The sequence below is a fragment of the Stegastes partitus genome, unplaced genomic scaffold (genome assembly GCF_000690725.1).
Source record: "Stegastes partitus isolate 25-593 unplaced genomic scaffold, Stegastes_partitus-1.0.2 Scaffold487, whole genome shotgun sequence".
In the NCBI taxonomy this organism is placed as follows: domain Eukaryota; kingdom Metazoa; phylum Chordata; class Actinopteri; family Pomacentridae; genus Stegastes; species Stegastes partitus.
The window spans coordinates 69,078-88,579 of record NW_007578218.1 but is presented as its reverse complement, the minus strand read 5'-3'; the positions used below and the strand labels follow the sequence as shown (position 1 = coordinate 88,579).

General features: G+C 43.1%; 1 protein-coding gene across 1 annotated transcript in view; it reads left to right on the top strand.

The window, feature by feature from the left end:
* abcc8 (ATP-binding cassette, sub-family C (CFTR/MRP), member 8) overlaps window positions 1–19,502 on the top strand; it is an 88,093-nt gene that overhangs the window by 2,703 nt on the left and 65,888 nt on the right. The window contains exons 2-9 of the mRNA XM_008287096.1: window positions 1,417–1,579; window positions 3,908–4,049; window positions 7,352–7,473; window positions 9,466–9,632; window positions 11,753–11,995; window positions 16,306–16,494; window positions 17,434–17,598; window positions 18,637–18,792. Coding sequence (XP_008285318.1) covers window positions 1,417–1,579; window positions 3,908–4,049; window positions 7,352–7,473; window positions 9,466–9,632; window positions 11,753–11,995; window positions 16,306–16,494; window positions 17,434–17,598; window positions 18,637–18,792 — 1,347 coding nt within the window. The remainder of the gene's footprint in view (window positions 1–1,416; window positions 1,580–3,907; window positions 4,050–7,351; window positions 7,474–9,465; window positions 9,633–11,752; window positions 11,996–16,305; window positions 16,495–17,433; window positions 17,599–18,636; window positions 18,793–19,502) is intronic.

Genomic DNA, 19,502 nt, shown 5'->3' with positions numbered 1-19,502 from the left:
GCTCAACACTGTGGTTTATAGTATGTCTAAGAGTCTGACAGGTGTTTGGCCCTGAGCAGTTCTTAATGGATTTTTTGAAGAAGAACAAAGTCTGATGGAAAGTACAAACCTGTAGCCAGACATTTAGAGTTTCCAGTGACTGGACATCTGTTTCCAGTGAGTCGCCATCAAGAGCACGAGTGTGTTTATCGTTTCACAGCTGCACTACTCTCATACATCATCTTTTCCATCATTGAACCACAGCTGCCATCCAGGCTTTTGAAGCACCGGACAGCATCTGAACCCTCATTATATTTAAGCTTATCTCCTTGTTTTTACAACGTGAAGGTCAACATGATTACATTAACACAAATCATCTGAACCGCTACGAAAAGGCCACAAGTCTGTCCCCGCTGATAGATGGATTATGAAAATCTGCCTCTCTGTGGGTCTTTGCTGATCCCTCAGTGGGAGTCAGCTGCCACTGGCTGGACGCGCGGGGCATCCATCCCATCAATACTACATACCACTACGGTTCATGTGTGAAGCTTTGTGTTTTTAGTCACTGTGTTGTTTCTTGCTGAGATAGTATGATGCTAATAAATAAATAAGGGGGCAGAATTATGTAAGTACTGGAAACGTGGTGTTAGGATTCAGGTCATAAGCTGTTGCTCACGCTTCACACGTACCTCTGTGTGGCTTTTGCACTGTTCATCCAGCAGCTACACCCCTCCTCTCTCTCTCTCTCTCTCTCTCCTCTCTTCATCATTCATAGTTCCCTCCCGCCCTCACCCTCCTACCTTCAGAGGCTCAGTCGCTCAGTCGTCCAGCTCGCCTGCTCACTCTGCCCCCTCTTCTCTCGTCTTCCAAGGTCGACGCTGAGCTCTCGTTTGCAAAGAGACAGGAATAGCAGGTGCACTGCAGAATGCAGTCGCTGTTCTAGCTGCATGTGAGTGTGTGTTTGTGTGTGTGTGTGAGTGTGTGTGTGTGTACGAGCGATGTGAGCATGTCTGAATGCATTCCAGTGGAGCTGTGCAGCGCTGCGCGCAAGTGAAGCTTCAGCCTTAGAGGATGTCTGCAGACTGCAGGCAGACGGGATGCAGATGTTTCTCACCAGCATGGCCGGGGAAGCTGCTTAGACTACCGGAGAGGAGAGGGAGCTGCTGCTGCTGCTGCTCTGGACTGTGACTGACCCTTTCTTCCTCCCTCCTTCCCTCCGACTCCTCTCCGTCACTGGAGCTGATCTTTGGGAGCTGGATTAGAGAGGGGACAGGAAGGAGGTCACGCTGGGAATTACTGGGATCTACTGAAGACAAAGACAACATGCTCTGAGAAGCTCCTCTTTTAAATCCCTGTCTCTCCTTTGTCTCTGGTCCTCCTCCTTCTCCTCCTCTTCCTCCTCCTCCTGCTGCTTTTCCTCTGGCCGGTTCCCTGCAGAGTCCCGGCTCCACCATGTCCTTGGCGTTCTGTGGGAACGAGAACAACTCGGTGGCCTACAACGTGGACGGGGGCGTTCTGAACAACGGCTGTTTCCTGGATGCGCTCAACGTGGTCCCACACGTTTTCCTCCTCTTCATCACCTTTCCCATCCTCTTCATCGGTGAGTGTCACCCGGAGGTGAGATCCTCTTCACGCCGCTGCCTTCCTTCATAAACCACACGCTCAGCACGCACACGCTCAGATGATGTGTCAGCCAGAGTCCATATAGATTGATGGGCCCCCACATGTTCTCTATGTGCCCTTCTCAGCTTTCTCTCTATCAGCTTGTTTACTCCGGCTCATACTGATGAGACACTCTATTGATGTTTTACACTTTAATACACTCAACCTTCATTTTACTGCCAAGCTTTTTTTCGAGTTTGCCACCAGAACAAACACAAACATCTGAATGTCTCTACGAGTTTATGTGAGATAAGTCTGGAACAACTTACTTTTTGAGTGGCAGGACATAAGGACATACTTATTGCGAGCAAATATGAGTCCTCCGATGAAATGCGGCGCACGGAGGCAAACGGATGCCAGCTTAGGTTACACCTCGATCGGCCTCTCCTTCCTGGCTGCTGGTCATTCCATTAGTGTCATCGGCGGCGTGTAACAGACCAGCCCTGCATCGCTGCACTCGCTCTGCTGCTACGGCCGCACCACGTGCTCCGACCTCATCACCTGCCCGCTCATGTCAGAGTGTGTGCACGCTGTGTGTGTTTGTGTGTGTCTGTTTAGTGGCGCTTTTTTTTTTTTTTTTGAAAGCAGGAAAACACTTTGTCACTCAGCGTTTGATGCTGGCTCTGTGTTCCTGTTGACTGTGTTTGAAAAAGTGAAAGAACATGCAAAACAAACACACATTCTTCGTTTCAGCCTTTTTTTTCATAATGGCAGCTTCTAAATGAGCTTTTCGTTGTGTAATGTGATCATAAATTGCTTTTTATCTGATCTAATTATCGGGACAATAACTGTGCTTCTACCTCAGTGACATTTCCTTTGACTTTCATTATAGTTTTTATATTATAACATTACTACTTTAATCTTGTTAGTAGCTCTTGATGCTTCCTCTACTGGTGGATGAGATATTTCTTTTTTCCTTTTTAGAATCACGTCACAAAATCCAGCTACTTTAACGAGCAGGCTTATTGTAGAAAAGGCCGAAGCACTCACGTAAGGCACTGAAAGGCAGTTACACAATGACCTCGCTGTAAGCTGCAGGAATCTCTCCTGCTCTCTTTCATCAACCTGAGCTGATCATCAGCATCACCGAAGACAGACCCGAGAGGTGTAAAAGCTTTTATCTTCACCTCCAGCCACTTGACAAAACCTCTTAAGTCAGACTCCTGTTCATTATCTGCACTCCACTGTGTCCTGCAGCGGCACATTGTGCTGCTCTTTGAAGAGTTCACAGAGTTACATCACAGCTAAGAACACAGGAGGAAGCTGTGGATGCATTCACCTGCAACACCTTCATGAGACTGTTTGTGCCAAAACTGCAGTCAAAAGAAGAAGATTAGTGCTCCTCAGTCTGCTGTAGTGTTGAACCAACAACCCTCAATGACACCTAATTAATTAAAACCTGACATAATAAGTGGAAATATTATTTGTTTTGCACATTTTGTCTTAAGTAGTATAAGCTGTTTACCAGCAGTGTGATTATTTTATATGCAATTTGTGCACATTTGCTGCTTCATTTGCGTTAATGTTTGATTAATTACTCTGTGCAGCACTTGAGCAGATTCAATGAATTCTGTATGTGTGAGAAGCAAGAGGACGACGTGCAGTGCATGGCAGCCTGTGGCGACACTTTCTCGGTGAGATAAGCTGCAAAGGTGCCAAAAAGCAGATGAGTCATTTACATAATTACATCAGCAGAGATGCATTCAATGACAGCAGGAGTGTAAGTTAATAACCAAAATTGGACTTTGATGACTCAGTGGCTGTGATATTGAGGTCTCAGCAGACGCCAACATCTGTCTCAAGGAAGGAACAAGGGATTAAAGGACAAAGAAGAAGTTGCAGCTTCTGTAAGAGCAAGAGTAATTGACTGAAGGATCTCAGGACGGAAGCCATCCATCTACTCTCACTGCCTTCCCCGCCAAGAAACCAGAAATGTAATTACAGTGATAATAACATGAGTTTTCTGAACTCCTGAAAGTTAACTCTGGCAGGCTGCCATCTCTCTGGTTCTGTGAGTTATTCAGCTTGCTGGGAGCATCAGAGCAGTTTGTCATGGAGCTCATGATGCTCAGGGAGCATTAATTCAAAAGTGCTCGCAAGGTTATTTCTCAAGTGCAGATTTACTCACATAGATAAATGAATACTGTCATCCCACTTGCTGTTATCGTCCTCTGCCTGTGTGCATAACATTCGATGTGTGCATCTTAACTGTATATTTAAAAGTGATGCTTTTCAAAAACTTATATCTCCTGATTCCCTGTTTGAGGTTGGGGCAGCCAGAGCTCGAAGGTCCACATCCACCACAGCACCTGGCTCCACTTCCCCGGACACAACCTGCGCTGGCTCCTCACCTTTGTCCTGCTCTTCATCCTCGTCTGTGAGATCGCCGAGGGCATCGTCTCTGATGGGTACGTTTGGCAAATAATCATCTGACCCTGCAGCTTCTTCCTGGTGTTCATTTTATGTCATGAACTCGTGGCGCTGGTGGTGTGATTACTGGCCTTCAGCAACAATTGTTTTCTTGAGATAGTATAAATGTGTTTATTTAGTGGCCACATGATTGAATTTTGCTGTGAGCTTTCTTGATTGCTGTGTGAAGGCGGTTCTCGGTGATTGTCACCATCTTATCAAACGCTGTTGTCCAGCTGTGACGGCAGGTGAATGCAATTAAATGCAATCAGCACCTTGGAAACACCATCTCCATGTAAAAGTCACTCAAAAACACTCATTTAAAAATAGCTACTATGACGGCTGACAGGATTCCTTGAAAAACTGACAAAAAATCATGAATGCAAATTCTTTCCATCCAAGTTCAGTGTAATTCCACAGCCTCAGTGTGTTTGATGTGGATTGAAAAATGGAGAAAGAGACAGAAAATAGTGAGGGGGAAAGAGAAGAGGCAGGTCAGAGAAAAATACACTAAATCTGGGAGCATTTCAAGCTGATAAAAACAAAATCTCTGTACAGTTTGTTGTAAAGCTGAATTAGCCGCTGCAACAGAACAGTGTCAGTGTTCAGCATCGCAGCCGAAAGCCCCCAGTCAGCAGACTGAACTCTACCCAGTGTATATATTATAAATTAAGATAATTGCTGTTTGAGATGAAGTGCAGAGTCAAGTCTTACCTCACAGCAGTCATCTTGGTAACATTACCGGGCAGCTATTTCATGCTTAGTCTGACTCACTGGATGTAGACTTTGGGTATAAATCTGCCATTTCTGCAACGCTTTTCATGCGACTTTCCTCTTTTGTTTTTTTTTGCTGTCTGCATGCAACCATTTAAAAATGACCAGTAACAACAACAACAACCTCCAAGCAGCAACTAACATGCTAAAAATGGTTGATCAATGGTTTTGATGGATAGATTTAGAAACAGTATATTTCAGGGGCACCGTTGCTGCATCCTGGGTTTAGCAACACCAAGTCAACAGTGGCTGTTCTAAAGAAATACAAGCAAAGCAGAGTGTTATTACCCCACTAAAGCAGAGTGATGATAAAGTGCAGTCAGACCATACTCCAGCACAGACGCAACACTTTGGAGGCAGGTCTGGACAATGCAAGACTATTTCCGGGCTGCACCAGTTTTCTATGTAGTTGAACAGGGAGGAGGCCATAACTACAATTTCAGTAGTCACCACTATGTAAACACTGTATGTATAGAACACCAATCAAATGTGTTAAAAAATGCTTTAAACAGGTAGAAACTTTGCCCCAAAGTAAGCTTAAAAATGTTGTGCTTTCACAACTTACATGCAAAGTTATATCAACAACACAGTTTGCTGGATGTTTCCTGGTTCTCACAGAGATTTCTAGTTAGAATTCTCCCCTAAGTGGTGATCTTCTCCTTTATTATGTTTCTGTCACCTGCCAGGCTGACTAAAGCTGCTTTAGCTACCAGTAATAATATAAATTCAAGGTAGATTGACCTGAAACACTGCTTGACTTGTTTGATTCTAACCTCGTTAGCTTTGATCTGATGCTATCAACTTGCTGTCTAACTCCACGAATGTTTTCTAACTTTTTTTATCACTGTCCGATCGTGATGGAAGTCATCAAAGTGACCATGCAGGATATTTGGCAATTCATCATCCCTCCTGTGAAAATATGCTTTTATCTCCTCTTAATTGTAAGAGCTGGTATCTAGTCTGAACCGTGTGCAGAAGTAATTTTAGGTATCTGATTTGGAATTTAAGCAAAAACTTTTTTCTAAAAAGGAGACCAGTTCATCTGTCTTATTTTCTCTGTTGTGTTCTTACTGTTGCTCTTTAATAGAGAAAAAGTGCTTGTAATCCGATTAATCAGTGAAGCATTTGGCAGAATTTTTGTTCAGAGTATGAAAGAAGAAACTTCAATATCGTGGTCCAGCCTTTTAAAAACAGCTTAAAGTCAGAGCTGACAGCAGTGAGGTGGGTGTTTGGCTCCGTCTAGGATTGTCTGGCTGTAGTTTAACAAGTTGGTTGTATGGACAGCTTCTTTTAAAAAACAATTTATTTCCTATTTTGAAAAATAAAATGATAAAGCAGGAACAAAGAGGATAACAATACACAACATAATGAAACAAATAATAGATGTACTGAAGAGACCCGATTCATTTACAAGGACATACAGACAAATACTTACAATACTGCAGCTGCGGTTTATTAGTCTGATGTCGTGCCATTTATTCAAAAAGGGTTGTGCACTGTAAACTACACTGTCATAAACATGAGTGCAAATAGAAGAAGTGTTATAGCTACTGTTGAACATCATGTGTTGAAATAAGGAGAAGACTTGTTCACAATATTTCAAAACAGGTTCAATACATACATAGACTCTGCTGTGAAAATATAGCACAAACAGACTCAGGCTGCTCCCGGCCACGCTGAGCCCAGTTGTAGGATTTTTGATGACTTGCCAGCAGCTTCACCAGCAGCCAGGACAATATAGACAGAGGCATCAGCAGCAATATGCGCTCCATCTCTAAACGGTGTCAACTGAAAACAAGTCAATAAGCTGCAGAGAGTTTCCTCTGGACTGGAGGCTCCGCCGCTCAGATTGTTAGACAACAAAAGACCGACTGTTTGGACACGACTACCTAAAATGTAGCAGCGTAAGTGTCTGTAGTTTCTGAAAACAAACTGGCATCTTAGTTTGAAATAACCAAACCTGCCTGTTATGAGTTTGTCATTTTTCTAAATGTCAAACAATAATCACATGTACGGACTCACAGCCACAGCTGGAGACTGAATCCATCTCCTCTGCTCCTTATTTACTTCTCGTTATCTATTTTCTTCTCCGTCTGGAGCCTCCGCGTCCTGTTGTTGTCTAATGTAGTGAGTCCATGCATAACAGACTTGAGGATTACTGCTGATCAACTTTTACTGCACGCTGGCGGGAAGCAGGATTGTTCCTGAAGTGAGCAGAAGAGCTCTCCATCTGTTCACCTCTTCACTGGGCTTTTTGCACTGATTTCAGCGCCGTGCTGAAGAGCCTGAGAGGCTTGTTTATGTCTGCGTGTGTGTCTGAAGGTGAAATTTTCTGCCTAATGAGACACCAGCCGGACCTAGCGGCCTTTTTTAACAGGCTTACATCCACCTTTTCTGCTGCTTTGACAACCAGAAGCACATTACAGAACATATAGAGTAATGAAATGTTGTACATGCTCCAACCTGGGCAAAACACAAAACACTGTTATGAATTATGGTCTGTCATTTTGTACTTCCTCTGATCCAGGTTCAGCCAGTCCCTCCACCTTCACCTGTACATGCCTGCAGGTCTGGCCTTCATGGCCGGCATCACCTCTATCGTCTACTATCATAACATCGAGACCTCCAACTTCCCCAAACTACTATTAGGTACAGTATTCATACTTCTATTTATCCTTTGCATGATTTCTTCTTTGTTTACCTTCATTTACACATAACATGTTTTCTAAAACGTACATCTTTAGTAGAAACTCACCCCTTTATTGTCTTGAATGTTGGACTCTGGGTGTCTTCACTGAAACTTCCTTCACTGTCAGAGGTTCAAAGAGCTTTTTGTAGCATCAACATCTGATTAGGTCTTGTGAAATATTACTGAACTCATGGTTTTGTAAAGCCAGGATTAACCAATGTATGCAACGTGCAAGTGACCCTCGTTAACTCTTTGAACCTTTAATTCAGAGCAACAGCTGATTCAAATTTGAGTCTTTGGGTTGATGATGATGACAGGGTCAGAGCATCCATTTACACATGAATGGTTCATTACCTTCAGATAAGATTGCAGAATGAATGAAGGCAATATCATCCAGTGTAATTGTCCTGCTCTGGGTAGATAATGATTAGGAAAATTAGTTTCAGGTGAAAAAGCTGCACAGCCTGCAGCTGATGGATATTTCTGTTGCAAAGACATTCAGTGCAGTTAGTTTCCATCATGACTTCATGTTTAGTGTTTGTCGTCTGTGTCAAACCCTGCTGGAGGGTTTTGCATGTTATCTTTAAAGAAAATCACCTAAATTACACAGTTTACCAGCCAGAGCCTAAAATCAGAAATAAATATTGTATTTCCAGCTTTCCACAACTGATCATATGTGCTGTACAGTTCCTTCAGGACAATTAACCAAATCTAAGCTTAAATTTGTGATATTTTATCAAAATCCCTTCATTCTACGTGTCTAGATTTAAATAAACCAACAAAAATAAACCATTTACTCTGTCCAGATTTTGTAAAAAACAAAACATTCTTCACTCAAAGAAGTTCACATTCAGAAGTTAAACTTTTATTTTGTCTTTTTTATGATTTACGGTGATATAATAATGTCACACTGCACGCAGGACATGTTTGTTGCTTCCAGCCATGGTTGTGCTGTTTCCGTAGAGGTGCAGGACTTTATTATCTATAGCAATGAAATATCCGCCCACAGCGAGTAAAACTGTGACAGGAGATACATCACCAAGAAACTGGGGTTCAGGGAGTTAATAATGTCTCTAGATAAATGGAGCAATGTCACCCTTCACCTCTGACTATTAGTTCTCATCACATAACGCCCACATTTCGTTTCAGTGATTGCCCTGTTGCTGCTCCTTAAATGCTGGTGCAGTTATCCTTCCCTTCATGCATCATTAAGTCATCCGTGTGCAGCTCATGATGCTTCACCCATCAAGTCAACGAGCCGCCTTTGGCTTTTGATGCCTTCATATCACAGCCGGACAGAAATGAATCTTCTCTGCTGTTGACCCTCACGCTGATGCTGTAGATGTTCCTCATTACAGAGAAATAAACTGTGTATGAGTCGTCATTGCAGGGCAGGACTGGATGACTCTGTTTCCTCTGTTGCCCAGCGCTAAAGCCTTTCAATGAAATCTTTTCTTTTAATGTTTGCTCCACCGGTCTGTCACTGTTTGCAGTAAAGCTGCTGGACTGACATGGTGTGACTCTACCAAATAATCCCTTTGGAACAAAAACAAGTGACTTTACCACCTATTTGCTGGATTATAGGTGTTGACTTTGCCAGCTGCTACAACACAGTGACTCAACACACATTGTTGAAGCGTTGACATCTTAGTGGAGGAGGACGGGAGAAGAGGAAAGAAAAAAAAAAGAAGTAAATAATACGAAGGTCCTCATTGAAGCCACGTAATTGAATTTTGCCTGCACAGGAAAAACTGCTCAGTGAATAAATTGGACCATCAATGCTTGAGTGGTTATTACATATATGAAACGAGTAAACAGAACAGACCTGGAGACCTTGGCATGAACATGACATTCAATTTGAATTCTAGCTCTAATACAAGGCCGAGTGTTTTGTCTTTTCGACTCGCCTGAGGATTTGCTATGTGCCACTGATCGCTGCATCGTTTCCACAGCCCTGCTCATCTACTGGGTTCTGGCCTTCATCATGAAGACCATCAAGTTTGCCAAATACACGGAGCACGGCATCGGCCCCAGGCAGCTACGCTACTGCATCACTGGACTGCTGGTGCTGCTCTACGGACTCCTACTAGCTGTAGAGATCAATGTCATCCTGGGCAGGGTGAGTGTGTGTGTGTGTGTGTGTGTGTGTGTGTGTGTGTGTGTGTGTAGTCATGTGATTAGAGCCTGTTTAAGCCTTTAGTCACCTTGACTTCTTTCAGCCTTAAACCCAAACGGCTCCAGTGGTCAGCGATCAGTGAAGCTGCCCAGTGTGAGTTATAAATAGGTTGGATGCAGTGATGCTGCTTGTTTTTTTTTGTTGAGCTGAATGTTTATATTGGAGCATGTGACGGTGGTGACGGCACTCAGGCAGCTGTCACTGCTGTCAATACAGCACACAGCACGAGCACAACGAAAGTCCTTCTGAATGACATGTTTATAAAGAAACAAAGAGCCAAACATCCCAAGATCGTGCTCACAGGAATAGTGCTGATAGATGTATGAAGAGAGATGGATACTGGATGTTGTAACCACTTCAACTGGTGTGAAGATGTTTTCTAATTTGCACTGAACGCAAACTACAGCTGAGGCTGATTGGTCGTTAGTTTATTTAGGTATTTGTTTATTGTATCATGTTCTTTAATATTAGGAAGGTTGAAAGCAAAACTGAAAGATTGTATGAAGGCAAAGTTTTATGAGCAAGACAGTAAGACTTGTGATGCACGATATTAGAATTTCTGGCCGATACCGATATTAAGATTTCTGATATCGCCGATAACCGATATTCCCGATGTCGATATTCAATTTGTGTTCACACTGAAAAATGAGGATAGGTAAGCACTGTGAGAAAACTATTCAAAAGAATTAGACCACACAGTCTTCTTTATTATGTCACAAAAGTAAAACATGTTTAAACATATTTAATTCCAGGACCTTTTAAGTAAAAACATCTGTGAAATAGCAGCAATATCAAATGTAGAGACGAAGGCGCTGATGTTAGACGATCATCAGTTTTTCACATCAGCTGAATTTGTTCATCGGACCGATACCGACATATGGGAAAAAAACACTAATATCGGCCGATACTGATGTGATCGTTGATATATCGTGCATCCCTAAATACGACTCTCTGGGCTGAAATCTGGCTCATATGTGGTTCACAGACTAAAATGTAGTGGAATCACCTTTCAAACTAATTCCTAGAGCTCCTTTTATCACGCTTCTAGCTGCATGCCATCGCACAATAAACCAGTTGTGGTCGTATCTTCTGATTATTCAACTTTTGACATTTTCAGAGCCTTTCTGAACACAACAGAGAAAATGTCAGATCCTTTTCAGTCTTTATCCTCTGGACAGTTTATAGTCTGCTCTGCCTTTGTGAACCTCTGGCACCGAACCCACATCTGTTATTGACTCAAACTCTCCTGCGTGAAAAGCAAAGAAAGCGATTCCCCCGTCATGGCCTGCATTCAGCCTCCTGGAGCTCATGTATTGTATTGTTCACATTTTAAAAAACCATCTCATATGTTCCTCTGACTTGGTTTTGATTATGTGTTATCACCAAAAAGTGCTGATCCTTTTAATGTTTTAATCAAATTACTCTGATTAATTCTGACACAAATAAACATGGATTTGCCCAAAAGAATTGCAGAATATTAATTTCTAATCTCATTTCAAACGATACCATAAAAGCAGAATGTTAAAGGACCAGGCATTCTTTCTGTGAGCTCATGGTTTTATAAATAGTCGTCCGTGGATGTGCTCATCTGCCAGTCACTAACCTAGTTTCCATGAAGTTTAAAAACACGCTGCTCCTCTGTGCTGACTCTGTTTCGTCTTCACACAACACTTTGTAAAGCCAATTTTCCCTGCAGGCTGTCAGTTATTTTCTATTCTGTTGACTTTTTTTATTTTTAAAGTTCCAGTCTATAGTTAATGTGATGCTAGAACACCCATATAGAGTGTTCAGCTTCCCCAAGAGTCTGTGGTTCCCATAGCAATATCAGACAACCCATCATTAACGCACAATGAAGGCAGCATTCAGCTTAAGCCCCCCGATGAGGCTGTGTTCAGCCGCCATTGTGATGTATGTTTCATTTGCAATATGTGTAAAATTATGATCATTATCTCAGTAGATGCGCTGATGTTTCTGTTTTGTTGAAGTCTGTTGTTTGTATTGGTTTCATCAGCTTCGTTTTCAGGTCGAGCAGCAAATCAAACGTCTTTTCTTTCCGCCAACAGCGCTACATGTGTTTCGCCAACCCGACAGAGGTGAAGCCTCCCGAAGACCTCCAGGACCTCGGCGTTCGCTTCCTCCAGCCCTTCGTCAACCTGCTGTCCAAAGCCACCTACTGGTGGATGAACACCTTCATTACCTCGGCTCACAGGCGACCCATCGACCTCAAGGTCATCGGCAAACTGCCCATCGCCATGAGGGCGCTCACCAACTACATCAAGCTTCGCAAGGCCTTTGAAGACCAGAAGGTTGGTGCCAGTTTTTGTCAACAGAATGGGGATTGTTTTTGAGCGCTTGAATCACCTCGACCCATCGGCCGCTGTGCAAAAAGCAGGAAACACACAACTCGCATGAAACGTTCACTCAACCAATACGCTGTAAAGAGGAGAGCAAATAATTACGTTCTGTCTGTTATACAAGCCAATATATGTTAGATTTGATTTAAAAGCATCACTACCATCCCTGTTTCATTGTGGTTGAGTTTAAATAACCACATCTGTATCTGGAAATGGTGCTGATGGCAAACAGAACCTAACAGAATATGATCTGTACAATCTGCTGAAAGTGGCTGATAATGCTGAGCTGGTTCTTTTAAAGTTAACCTCTGAACCTCAAAACGCATTCTCATTTAAACTCATTTTAAAAGCCCGTTATTGTTGTGGAAGTTCTGGAAGAGGTTGATGTTGGATGTGGAACCCGACACAGGGAGACACACCGGAGACTCAGAGGTTGAAATAAGGTTTCCTGAATACAGGAGAAGTGACACCAACAGAGCAGCAGTTCACACATGCAATGCCAACATCAATTCTAAAGATCCCTCTCACACCTCCAGTCTTATGTCCTCCTTCAGTGGGAGCCACATCCAGATTTATGGGAGAAAGGGAAACAAAGATAAGTCGACGCCTGGGTATAATCTGGCCTTGAGAGGTGCAGGGAAAGCCTGCCTGTCCTCCTACAACTAGGTTCACGTGAGGTTAAGAATCTATAGAAGTTACAGGGTGAACATCGGCTACAAGCAGGGTCCAGTATCTTCTCTAAAAGATTAACTTCAAATGAGGAAAGTCATTTTTCCTTCACAGTTATTTTGGACAAAAAATCTGACTATTATGTTTCCTTAAACTACTCACCTGTGACATACCACAAAATCAGACAACGTGTCCAAATCTAAGCTTAAAGTCATGAAATTCCATCAAGATCACTTTATTCTACATGTCACAGAGTAAAAAATGGGCAAACCTTTTGCTCAAACCAGACTCTGTAGCCGTGAAGCAGCAATCAGCCGTAACTAACGCTGACTATCAGGATGAACTGCAGGCTGTGTTTTTACTGTGCTGCTTCCATCGCGGTGCAGGACTTTATGTCGCAGTAAAAACTGAACCCACAGGGAGTAAAAACGGCTCAGAGCGTTAATTATTATACACATTTTGTGTGAAAAGATAAAGCGGCCGTGTGTGCATTCAGGGTTATTTTTATCAAGCAGATTACGAAACAGCAGAAAACTGGTGTCTCTGTTTGATGCTTGTCTTCAAGGGATCAACTCAGATCTTCCACTCAGACACAAATAAAGTTTTAAGTATTTATGTAAGAGCCGAGGAAGCAGCTTGTTGGCCCTCATTTCACTTTATTTTAGGTCATTTGTTAGTATAACCACATTGTTATACCTAATGTTTAAAGAGTTTCTGGTAAGTTTGTTGAGGTCAGTCTGACACAAAGTGATGTGGGAATCCTAAGAAAGATTTATTTATTTATTCATTCTAGCGCTGCTCTCATATAAAAACCAGTTTTAATCGCTTTCCTGTGATGACTCAGCTCTTCCTGAACTGGGACCATTAAACTTTATTCAGACGTCACAGATTTGATTGCTCCGTGGTGGAAACTCTCAGACGTCACATAAGTATGCGTTTAGTGCATGTACGCAGGCTTCTCATTTCTATTACTGTCCTCTTTTAAAAACTTATTTTATTTAGAATAATGTCATCACAATATCTGATGTATTTTATGTTCTGTACCCACAACATTACTTTTTTCTTGGTGCTGTGTTAGAAGGGTGCTGATTAAACCCGTCTTTTGTTTCGTTGGTGTTTGTCTTTCAACCTCAAAACGAGGTCAGTTATATAAGAAAATATTTGTCTCCCTCATGTAGGTAAAAATGCACACAGTTCAGTGATGCCCCACATCGGCTGAATTCAGGAGTTGCTTTCTGTGTTTGGTTTGCATGTTTTCTCTGTGTCTTTGTGGGTCTGTTTTAAACAAACGACATCCTTCTGTATCCATGTGCCCATTAAAAAACTGATTATAATAAACCAACAACAGCAACTCCCTCCTATAAATCTAACATTTACACTTTTTCTCCTCGTCTTATGCAACATGAATGGACTTGTTTGCATTGCAGCTCTTGAAAATCCAGAGAAAGATAGATGACTGTAGGATATGGGGATGTGTTTGGTCTGGTTCGTCCTGCTCTCGCTCCGAGGCAGCTGTCCTCCAGTCTCTTTAATGCACGTCCAAGCTGAGGATGTTTCCTCGTCGCACATTAGTCTTCCTTCTTCTGCGAGCACGTGTCAGGGGTCGGAGGTGAAGGGCCTCCTCGGCAGGGTCATTGTTTTCCAGTGTTTGGAAGGTCAGCCGAGATCCGTCACTGCTGCGTGTGCGTCCGGTGTGAACGCAACCCCTGCTTCCTTCCGGCAGGAGTGAGGGATGAGAGGGACCGAGGGGTCCCAGCGGAGATGTGGGGACGGGTGGTGGCGGTGGAGGAGGACCCAGAGGCGCTGGGTCATTCCCATTGTACTGTGAACGAGGCGACATCCTGACCCCTGCGGGGGTTAAAGCACTGCACTTCATGGGAAGCTGGTTTCACTCTGAGTGTGTGAGAATGAAACGTCCCCCTTCCTGGTTGTTTGAACCCAAGGTAGAAAGAAAGGATGTGGATGTGTGTGTGATGTGCACATGGACGCCGAGGTTCAGCGCGAGCTCAAGCGGAAAGATGGGCGCATGATGTCGGTCACGTCTGTTCTCACAGTTCTGAGAGTGACGCAGTCGTGTTCGCAGAGAAACATACACATATAGACACGGACGCACGCACACATTGGAAATGCTCTGGGACTGTTTACTGCTCCGTCCAGATGTTTTCCTCTGATTGCTGATAACTGACTCAGTGAACCGAGCTGCTGTGCTGTTTGGGACATCGTGGACGTTATTAATGAACATAAATATATCCGTAGTTTTTTCAGTCTGGCTTGAAGATCTATTGAACCCCCTGAACTCCAAACAATTTATGAATGGTTTTTGCTCCTGTCATACTCATTTCTTTTTAATGCAACATAAAGTCCTGCATCTCTATGGAAACATACAACCTTGGCTGGAAGTAGAGAGCACTCATAAATGTCATTGGTGCAGTTTTATGCCATTATACTGTCATAAATCATTAAAATAAATAAATAAATAAATAAAAAATCTCCCCAAGGATGCTTGAGAAAAATACCCCTCAACATGCAGGCATTTGCTTTATTCTCTGCTTGCAAAATGTGCACAAAAACAACAGAAACAGCTCAGTATTATCTGTCACTTTTGGCAGATTGGCAGTAAAATCACACAGGTATTGGTTTCTATTACAGCAAGAACATGCAAAGTCAGAATCTCAGATTTGGTCATTTTCAGCTGATCAGCACGTCACAGTTAAGTAGTTCAAGGACTGTGAGAAAGTTTCTGTCTCAGCAGTTTCTATGTTAAATTGGGTCATTTTGGCATTTTTTAAAATTGCTAACACGCCTCTCAAACCTGCTGGTGAGTCCGACTTTGAACTCCTAAAATAATCAGAGACAGTTTTCCGACTGTGGCTCAGGTGGTAGAGCGGTTGTCCTCTGATCATAAGGTTGGTGGTTCGATCCCCCGCCCCCTCCACAGTCGAAGGGCAAGACGCTGAACCTGAAGTTGCTCCCAATGGCAGGCGGCACCTTGCATGGCAGCTCTGTCACCACTGGTGTATGAATGTGTGTGTGAATGGGTGAATGAGCTGCATCACTGACATGGTTTCCCAGCATCATTTATCCAGAGCAGGTGTATTTATGATGTGAAAGCTTGAAGTTAATCAGCACATCCCAGCAGCAGTGGAGGGGATGGAAGCACTGAACCTGACCTCATTTTGCTGGCTCCTGCATCAACTCTCAAGTGTTGATTCAGCTTTTGTATTCATGCACTCCTCTGCTCGCTCCGTTAGCAGGCCTTCATTGTCTAACCCACTTTCTTTTCCTTTTGTCGTGCTGCCAGTTGAACTCCTCAGAGAGCTGGCTCACTAAAAAGACCAACTCCTCTCTTCACCAGCGGCTATCTTTATTACACTAATGGAACAACGGGAAAGTGTCTCTGATAGCTGGAGATTAACGTTTGTAATTTTGACTTTAATAATCCAGATCCTTTTAAAAGAAGCCATAATTATTAATCAGCCTGTGCAGATTGTCTGCATCCAGTCAGTGTCTGAGTGTGGCTCATTTCTCCTCAGTCTATTCACTCAGCATGCTCACATTTTCCATGTCTCTTCTTTTTTTATGTCTCCTTTCAGAGGCCCCAGGGCACGGCGCCCCAGGGTCCAAAGTGGATTTGGCGGGCCTTGAGAAAAGCATTCGGCAGACCTCTCATCCTCAGCATCACGTTCCGCTTTCTGGCCGACCTGCTGGGCTTCGCCGGTCCTCTCTGCATCTCTGGCATCGTCCACCACATCAGCAGAGACAATCGCACCATTCAGCAACCGGTGAGGGGCGATTTCACTCTCTAGAAAGGGTCTCTTGTGACAGACAGTATATCTGAAATTCAATCGATTTGTTGGAAGACGTCTCAACAGCTCAGGAACAAAATGATTTCAGAAAATTCAGCCTGCGATTGAGAAACATCTCGAGACGAGACAGTCATCTCATGGCTTCCTCTCGCCTCTCAGAGGTCACGGTTTAGTTTCTGATGGCCTGTCTCGCCCCAGTACACCTGCCCGACGGTGCACTAATTTAAGCCTCCTGAAATATTTATGAGACTTATTGCTGCTGGAGCTGTCTCAGTTTCTTAGATTCCACGCAGGGCAGACAGCCGCTCAGGCATCCATCTGTAAGAATACCTCTTAAGTTATACGTTTGAAAGCCACATCCAAGCGATGCAGCGGAAAGTTAATCTGAGAAAGACCTGCGGCGCACTCAGAGTAAATGTTCTCGACTGTGTTTTAGTTTTGGAGCGAAGATGAAAAAAATGTGTAAGATGGTGACAATGTGGAGCAACAATAGAGAGTCTGCAACATGTTTAGGTTTAGAGAGGGAAGGAATTAACCGAGAGAAATTTGAAGGATGAGTTACAGCAGCGTTGAGGCACATTTCTAATCAATAATTCGTGATCCCTCCTGGGAGAATGATATCCCCCCTCTGTTGCAGAATTAATTAATCTTTGAGGGAGATACCGTGTCCATCTGCTAGAACTGAACCACATTCTTCTTGGGTTTCCAGCTCACACCCACGTATCGGCTGTGTGTCTCAAGGCTCATTTCGGTTTAATTGAAAATGAAATGATACGTTTTAGATGAATGCTGTTAAAATGGAGTTTTGAAGAGGAACAGTTTTAGGAGAAAGTCAGCCGGTGTGACCGACCTTTGTTCCTGCCTGACAGTCAGTCAACATCTCTGCTTCCCCCCTCTGCCTGCCTGCCGTTACAGATGAGGCTGCTCGGTATCTATTTCATTTCCTCCAAGGAGTTTCTGGAGAATGCATATGTGCTGGCTGTGCTGCTCTTCTTCGCCCTGCTCCTTCAGAGGACCTTCCTCCAGGCCTCGTATTATGTGGCCATTGAAACAGGCATCAACCTGCGAGGGGCCATACAGGTACGCTGTCCACAGTGACGTCGGTTAAAAACAGATTCTGCCCCCAATTGATCCGTCCTCTCACCAGAAACTGTTTTGTTTTTCCAATATAGTTCTGAATTATTTATCATCCACACACTTGTGAATTCTTAATTAACTGGATGAGCCGCCTGCTGTTTTCTGAGGGTTGGTTTAGCTTCTGAGCAAAAGGTTAAAAGCAATTACTTTGATGACTGTGTTCTCATTTTGGGCTGTAATATAAAGTGCTGCACCTCCATTGAAACATCACAGCTAGTAGTGGAGAGAAATCTTCTGTGCAGGTTGACACAGCTCTAAAAAATAACACAGTTTACATTTCCTTGTTGATTTCTTTTACATAAATTGAAAAAAAAAACTGCGCCTACAGCATTTTTCCAAGTCCCAACAGGTGTTACCAACACTGGGGGAAAAAATGGTGACTCTACATCCTGACATGTACACATACATATTTTATCTCTGATTTTTTGCTGTGTCATTGTTAGTCACTGCTGAATCACTAATAGCATCTCTGGTATCATAAGAAGCACTAGATTTTTCTCTCTTTGTTTCTATTTCTACAGGATCTTCGTAGAGCTACTGGTTTATTTTGGGGGATTTTTTAACTGAGGCGTTCAAAAAAAAATAAATCATATTTTTAATTTTAGATTTGGTTTCTAACAGGACAGAACGCAAGATGATTAGTTCAAGGACTGTCAGAAAGTTAAAAATGTGATATTTGTTTTTATTTTTACAGTTTCTGACTCTCATAAAGGATGCAGTTTTATAAAGACAGCATGCCTTTTAACCCCAGCAGCTACTTTGGGAGTTCAGAGGGTCAATGTTGGATCATTTTTGACATTTTCACTTTGGCCAATCTGAGGACGTTGGTTCACCGACGCTGAATGTTGCTCAAATGTTAAAAGCGCTGAAGACCATGAAGGAAACATCTGTCTGTGCACGTATTTGTCAGTTTAATAAGTCCGATTGTATCTATTGATTTGGTGTGTTAACCCTTTGTTGTACTTGGTCTTCCCCCCACAGACAAAAATCTACAACAAGATCATGCGTCTGTGCACCTCCAACATGTCGATGGGCGAATTAACGGTTGCTCAGATCTGCAACCTGGTTGCCATAGATACCAACCAGCTCATGTGGTTCTTCTTCCTCTGTCCAAACCTGTGGGCCATGCCAGTACAGGTGAGAAACACGTTTATAGTCGGTCCACTGAGAGCAGCGCTGCGTCACTAGATGTTGACGTCTCACACACCATCCGGCTGTCGCTGTTTCTTGAACTCTGTGCTGCAGAGCAACACAGAGATGCTTCCATTCAGACTTTGGTCCTGCTGTGAGGGTTTCCTTCATTCTCTGAAAAGAGCGGATGTCAGTGTTTGCAGACGGTTGGCAGCACAGATGTCTGTGCAAGATAGGTTTTGTTGACGAGCAGAAGACAGCTGAGTCCTTCCTACAGATGCCCTGCGGAGGTTTATGTTTAAATTCAGTGTTAGCAAAATGCACTTTGTGTCCCTGGGACCAGACAGTCTGATGGTGACGAGTGGTGTTTGTTGTTATCTCTCTTATTAAATCTCATTTCTCCTTGAGCAAATGTGTCAAATGCATTTGCTTTTAAATCTTATGCTGTTTACGTCCATGTTTACGTGTCTTCTTGTTGTTGATCAGTTAAACAGTGTGAAGCCTTCAGTGGGACTCTGTAATGCATCAGCTTAACAGCGCCTCGAGGGCAAACCCTCCACAGTAGACCTTTATTGCACATTGCATAGTTTAATTATATCAGCAGTTATGATTTTTTTTGCCCTTTTGCTTCTGTTATTGCATTGCTCTTTTATTGCATTACATGTGTTTTCTTTGCATCCTGATGTCTTAAACCTCTTTTATCTGTGACTTTTGTT